This window comes from Aegilops tauschii, chromosome 5, assembly GCF_002575655.3.
Source record: "Aegilops tauschii subsp. strangulata cultivar AL8/78 chromosome 5, Aet v6.0, whole genome shotgun sequence".
NCBI lineage: Eukaryota > Viridiplantae > Streptophyta > Magnoliopsida > Poales > Poaceae > Aegilops > Aegilops tauschii.
Window position 1 is genome coordinate 414,821,109 of NC_053039.3, and position 6,736 is coordinate 414,827,844.

The 6,736-nt window shown below is 40.6% G+C and overlaps 1 protein-coding gene across 11 annotated transcripts; it reads left to right on the forward strand.

Moving 5' to 3' along the window:
• Positions 1-3,272: 3,272 nt before the first annotated feature.
• LOC109773597 (uncharacterized) lies at positions 3,273-6,348 on the forward strand. 11 transcript variants are annotated; one of them, XR_002235385.4, is made up of 7 exons: positions 3,277-3,693; positions 3,791-3,874; positions 4,435-4,816; positions 5,520-5,558; positions 5,670-5,728; positions 5,834-5,936; positions 6,023-6,348. XR_002235385.4 is itself a non-coding variant. In XM_073497977.1 (6 exons), exons 1-4 carry the CDS (start codon positions 3,634-3,636, stop codon positions 4,738-4,740), a joined length of 306 nt encoding a protein of 101 aa, XP_073354078.1. In that variant the 5' UTR covers positions 3,277-3,633; the 3' UTR covers positions 4,741-4,816; positions 5,520-5,936; positions 6,023-6,348. The 11 variants fall into 11 exon arrangements, 3 of the variants coding, with proteins under 3 accessions (XP_073354078.1, XP_073354079.1, XP_073354080.1); XR_006664432.2 differs by having other exon boundaries at positions 5,834-5,897; XR_012182960.1 differs by having other exon boundaries at positions 4,395-4,518; positions 4,663-4,816; positions 5,520-5,936.
• The last annotated feature ends 388 nt before the right edge of the window (positions 6,349-6,736 follow it).

Consider the following 6,736-nt stretch of genomic DNA (forward strand, 5'->3'; position numbering starts at 1 on the left):
ACATCATCATTTTTCAATCCTTTCTGACTACATATGTTATTTTTCATGCATTTACTAATTATTTTGAGCTATAAGACCCTAAAATTGAAAAGCATTTCACATGAACTCTGAAAAGGTTGAAAGTGGGCGTGGTATCATTATTTTATCCACATAGCATGTGCAAGAAATTTTAGAGGGTTACGACAAAAAATGGATGCACTTCATGTACAAAACGAACAATCTCTTTCAAAGTATTAGGGTTTCGTATGGAAACTCGTCTATTACAAAGGGATTTCATTTTTTTAAACTTATTTGAACTCCTGACTTTTTGTGTGTTCAAAATGCACCATTCAGAGCCACACCATCAATTTTCAATCCTTTCTGACTTCATTTGCTATTTTTCATGCATTTACTAATTATTTTGAGCTATAAGAACCTAAAATTGAAAAGCATTTCAAATGAACTCTGAAAAGGTTGAAAGTTGACATGGTACCATCATTCCATCCACATAGCATGTGCAATAAAGTTGAGAGGGTTACGGCAAAAACTGTATGCACTTCGTGTACAAAACGGACAATCTCTTTCAAAGTATCAGTATTTCATACGGAAACTCGTCTGTTACAAAGGGATTTCATTTTTTAAAACTTATTTGAACTCCTGACTTTTTGTGTGTTCAAAATGCACCATTCAGAGCCACATCATCAATTTTCAATCCTTTCTGACTTCATTTGTTATTTTTCATGCATTTACTAATTATTTTGAGCTATAGGACCCTAAAATTGAAAAGCATTTCAAATGAACTCTGAAAAGGTTGAAAGTTGGCATCATATCATCATTTCATCCACATAGCATGTGCAAGAAAGTTTAGAGGGTTACGGCAAAAAATGGATGCACTTCATGTACAAAACGGACAATCTCTTTCAAAGTATCAGGGTTTCGTATGGAAACTCGTCTGTTGCAAAGGGATTTCACTTTTTAAACTTATTTGAACTCCTGACTTTTTGTGTGTTCAAAATGCACTATTCAAAGCCACATCATCATTTTTCAATCCTTTCTGAGTTCATTTGTTATTTTTCATGCATTTACTAATTATTTTGAGCTATAAGACCCTAAAATTGAAAAGCATTTCAAATGAACTCTGAAAAGGTTGAAAGTTGGCATGGTATCATCATTTCATCCACATAGCATGTGCAAGAAAGTTTAGAGGGTTACGGCAAAAAATGGATGCACTTCGTGTACAAAACGGACAATCTCTTTCAAAGTATCAGGGTTTCGTATGGAAACTCGTCTGTTACAAACGGATTTCATTTTTTTAAACTTATTTGAACTCCTGACTTTTTGTGTGTTCAAAATGCACCATTCAAGGCCACATCATCATTTTTCAATCCTTTCTGACTTCATTTGTTATTTTTCATGCATTTACTAATTATTTTGAGCTATAAGACCTTAAGATTGAAAAGCATTTCAAATGAACTCTGAAAAGGTTGAAAGTTGGCATGGTATCATCATTTCATCCACATAGCCTGTGCAAGAAAGTTGAGAGGGTTACGGCAAAAGCTGGATGCACTTCGTGAACAAAATGGACAATCTCTTTCGAAGTATCAGGGTTTCGGAGGAAAAGTCATCTGTTACAAAGGGATTTCATTTTCATGAACTTATTTGAACTCCGGACTTTTTGTGTGTTCAAAATGCACCATTCAAAGCCACATCATCAATTTTCAACCCTTTCTGACTTCATTTGTTATTTTTCATGCAGTGACGGATTGTTTTGAGCTAAATGACCCTGAAATTGAAAAGCCCTACAAATGAGCTCTGAATAGGTTGAAAGTTGGCATGGTATCATCATTTCACCCACATAGCATGTGCTAAAAAGTTGAGAGGGTTACGACAAAAGCTGGATGCACTTCGTGAACAAAATGGACAATCTCTTTCGAAGTATCAGGGTTTCGGACGAAAACTCATCTGTTACAAAGGGATTTCATTTTCTTGAACTTATTTGAACTCCAGAATTTTTGTGTGTTCAAAATGAACCATTCAATGTAGGGACTGATTTTGAATGGTGCATATTCAACACACAAAAAGTCTGTAAAGATCGCCAACCCCAACATAAAAAAATGAGCATAGATGCGCCTATAGAGAGAATTCAACCTAAATTCATAATAAATTTCTATGAATTTCAGATAAATTCACTCTGAATTTAGGTCAAATTCCCTGTATAAGGGCATCTATTTTCATTTTGGGAGGAGCTCAACAAGGCAGAGAGGAACGAGCTTATAAACCGCTGTGAGAGCCCTTCGGTTGGCGAGGTGGGACTAAACTCTGACCGCAACGAGGACCAACCCTTTAGTCCCGGTTTGTGGCACCGGGACCAAAAGGTCCAGACGAACCGGGACCAGTGGCCCACGTGGCCCGGCCGGCCCCCTGGGCTCACGAACCGGGACAGTTGCCTCCTTTGGTCCCGGTTCGTGAGCGAACCGGGATTAATGGTATTACGAGGGCCGAACCAATGCCCTGTTTTCTACTAGTGGTACATCTCCAATGTATCTACTTTTCCAAATGCTTTTCCTCTTGTTTTGGACTCTAACTTGCATGATTTGAATGAAACTAACCCCGGACTAACGCTGTCTTCAACATAACTACCATGGTGTTGTTTTTGTGCAGACATAAAAGTTCTTGAAATGGAACGAAACTTTGCATGGATTTTTTATACAATAAAAGAGAATTTCTGGAGCCAAGAGATGCCTGAGGGGGGCACCTGGGTGGCATAACCCACCAAGGCATGCCTGCCCCCCAGGCGCGCCCAGGTGGGTTGTCCCCACCTGGTGGCCCCGCAGACCCTGAAACTGACGCTATAAAATCTTATTTTTCGAAAAAAATCAGGGAGAAAGATTATCGCGATCCACGAGAAGGAGCCACCGTCACCTCCTGTTCTTCACAGGGAAGCCAGATCTAGAGTCCGTTTGGGGCTCCGGAGAGGGGGATCTTCGTTCTTCGTTATCACCAACCATTCTACATCGCTAATTCCATGATGCTCCCCATCAGGAATGAGTAATTCCTTCGTAGGCTCGCTGGTCGGTGGGGAGTTGGATGAGATTCATCAGGTAATCTAGTTAGTTTTGTTAGGGCTCACTACAAGGAAACCCGCTATAAAGCAACAAAAATTCTACAACGTTTTGAGTATATGTTGTAAAATTCAGATAGATACACATATATGGGTTGTAGTATATGCGTTGCAGTATGCAGCTCACGGCCCTATCATGATTATAAAAAAATAGAGGAAAGGAGACGGAGACGCGTGTGAAACAGAGCCCACGACTCCCTCGTCTCTCCCAAATCACTGCCACCAATGCCTCGTCTCCCTCCTCTGACCCGCCTCGTCTCCCTTGCGCCGACCCTCCCCCTCCCCTCCTCCCACCTCACAGCTTCGGAGGCTGCCGGATCCGCCACATCCTCACCCAACCGTCCCTCTCGCTTCCCATCCCACTCTCTTCACGCAGCTCCTCGCCGCGCTACCTGCGGCGGCTGCATCAGGTGATGTCCGGCGAATCCCGCCAGCGCCAAGCACAGCCTGAGGTCCCTTTGCTCCGTGGAGCCCTCCCATCTAGCTAGATCGAGTGCTTGCTGCCACCAAAGCCCACCCGCAACTCATCCCCCATGGCTAGGGTTTCGGGCGTCGATCCGGTGCCGGTGGCCATGTCGTCCTCGTCTCATCCGGTGAGTGCATCCCTTCCCCTGGCTTCATCCTCTCTCTCTCTCTCTCTCTCTCTCTCTCTCTCCCGTCTCTAACCTCTTCTCTTCACTTCTCATGTAGACGTGCGGGGAGGAATGGGCAGTGGACAACCTTGCTGCGGCTCGGGATGAAGCAGCCACGAGCTTCCTCCTCCTCCGGCTTCAGGTGAGTTGGTCCACTCTTCCCTCTGCTTTGGTTCGTGGCACAACAGGAGGCATTGTTGTTCTGGTGTTGTTAGGATTTTCTACTGTTTGGGATCAAGTGCCTGCTGGTTGAGGTCAATTTAATTTTGTTTTCCTGCTAAAGTGTCAAAGCAGAGGACGACCACATGCTCGACTGAGTCACGATGTGTTGAGGCTGGGAAGGTCGGCATGGCCTCCAACCATGGCAAATACACCTACTATGCTGCTGCCTTGCAAGCAGTAGTGGCTAGAAATCAACCCCTAGCTGCATATTCTTTCTAGGGTAACATCATTGTAGGGAGGGATTCTGAAGCCCATCTATGCAGTAACCAGTGTGTTAGAGGCTATTAGTGCAAAAAACACCTAGGTATGGTTAAAATTCAGGTTAGGGTCTACAAGTAATTAATACAGTATATATATCCAAGGCCCTGATTATTTTATTTTTCAATCTTTGGTATTCTCCTGTTTCATGTTTTGACCATGGCCAACATATATTGTTGTAGGCTAATTACTAAATCAATCTAACGATGGTTCATGTGGCAGTGGAGGTTTACCAACGGTAGTTTGAAGCAGATTAGGCGACGGCGGGATCTTCGGCGGCGAGGCCGTCCAGTGAAGGAAATGGCGGTCTGGCGATTTGTGTTCTATTCTCCATCCTTTAAGCTCATAACAGAAGAAAGAACTATACAATCACTATTGTTTTATTAAGAAAAAAACCTATCATGTACGGATGTTTTGATGAGTACTCCTCTTGACTCGATTGTGTTGTAGGGAGTGAAAGCATCCAGTTGCGGTGGTCTGCAGCTCTGGTCGCCTCCAGCAGCACCACATAATCAAAGTTCCAAATAGTAGTGTTGGACTGCTGCCTCCAGCCAACCATAACATAATCATTGGATTTGCTTGTTATGTAGAAGATTTGAGTGATGTACGTGTTTATTTCAGAAAACATTTCCTCAATGAAGATTTATATTCTACAGATATTCCTGTAAATTAGCTTTAGTTTTTTTGCTAACTAGAAAGTGTGGTTTCCTTTTTTTACACCAACTCACTAAAGCATGGGGTTCATTTGGGGTTCCTAGATAGCTAATTTTAGGAGCACACAAGATTTAGACTCCTGCTATGTAATTAAAGAAAATCACAATATTGACTAATATCCTCTGTATATTTACTAACCCTGGATCACAGACTTTTAAATTTAAATTATAATTTGGAAAGTTTATTAATAGGAATGATAAATAGTATTTATAAATGCATTTATGAAAATAAATTTATTTCAGCCACATGTAAGCCAACACAGTATCACATGTAATATTTCTCTATTAGTTAAAAGTATGCTTCTTTAAAATTTATGGTTTTATTTTTTATTACATAAAAATGTTATAGTTATACATGGCAAACTAAAATTGTCGTGCAGACGCACTGGTTGATGACTAGTGTAACTAACTCAGGGATAAATTCATTGAGTAAGATGTAAAGTTGCCAAGATAGTAACTAGGACACATAGAACGGGACGAATATAGATTCTCTTCTTTTATTAAGTAGAATGGAACTTTTGTGAAGCTTTACTTGTGTTGCGCTGTTCTAGAGACGCATGAGACCCCTGTAACCTTTTTCCCTTGGCATTGCAGCTGCACGCACCAACTAGATGTAGGGGGACACCATGGAAGGTAGACACTCTCCCTCTCCCTACTGTACTACTGCTTGTTGTGTCCATGACCATTGAGCCATGCTAGGTTCTATCTGTCCATATAATGTTATTGAGCCATATTGTTCTGCAGGCTATGTCGTATATTGTGGCGTCTGGATTAGTTGTCAATGATCACTAACACTCATGCCGGTATATTTCCAGAATCATAACAAGGACGTAGTTCTTGCTACAGTTCTAAGTTATGATCCTGAATTTAAACTTAATGGTGCTGAAATTCAAATGCATTTTGGGCAGTGTAATACAAAACTTGCGAAAACTGAAGATTTGGTACAGAGTCGCAAAAACTGCAATACTAATGGTAATGCAGAAAAAATATATTGCATGGCCTTCAACGTTTGTACGTGTCTAATATCCTGCCTTTATCACTACTTCCATCATGTCAATGCATTATGGTTAATAGTTCATTTTGTTCTTTCTTTGTAGATTGAAAAGATATATGGATGATTATATGGGTGCGTAACAAGTATACTGCAATGATGATGATGACGACGACGACGATGATATTCTGGTTCATGATGATGATGATGGATGCTTTCAATTTTAGTTAAGTTGTGGAATGTTCCTGTTGGACGATGTTCCTCAGTTAGTTTTAGTCAAGTTGTAGGGATATTGAGGATGATTTTAGTATAGATTTTGCTGTCAAGAAAATTTTAGATTATGCATCACATTTGGATGATGTTCCTCCTGTAATATCCATTATTGTAATCCAACAGTTTTATCTGATATATGATTTCTTCCTCTTGTGAGTATATTCTCTTTTTTTTTCCTCACTTGATACACATAATTATCATCATTACGTGGAGCATTAATTTAATTGTTGACATTATACAATATTATTCATATTATATATGCACGAACATCTGAAGCCTTTCAAATTATTGCGTAGCAATCAGATTTGGATTCATGTACAATAAGCACAACGTATATAAGTGTTGTAAAAATAGGTTTTATGTGTTGTACTCTTGCAAGGGTCCCTTTTACCAACGGTAGTATAAGCGTTGCATTATGCGCTAGCAACACCGGATAAGGCTACGCATCCCAATCCATTGGTAAAGACCCTAGCAACGCATATATGGACTTTTAGATACGAAAGAAAGCGTTGCTATATGAGGGGTCATGTTGTAGTGGCTTGATCCC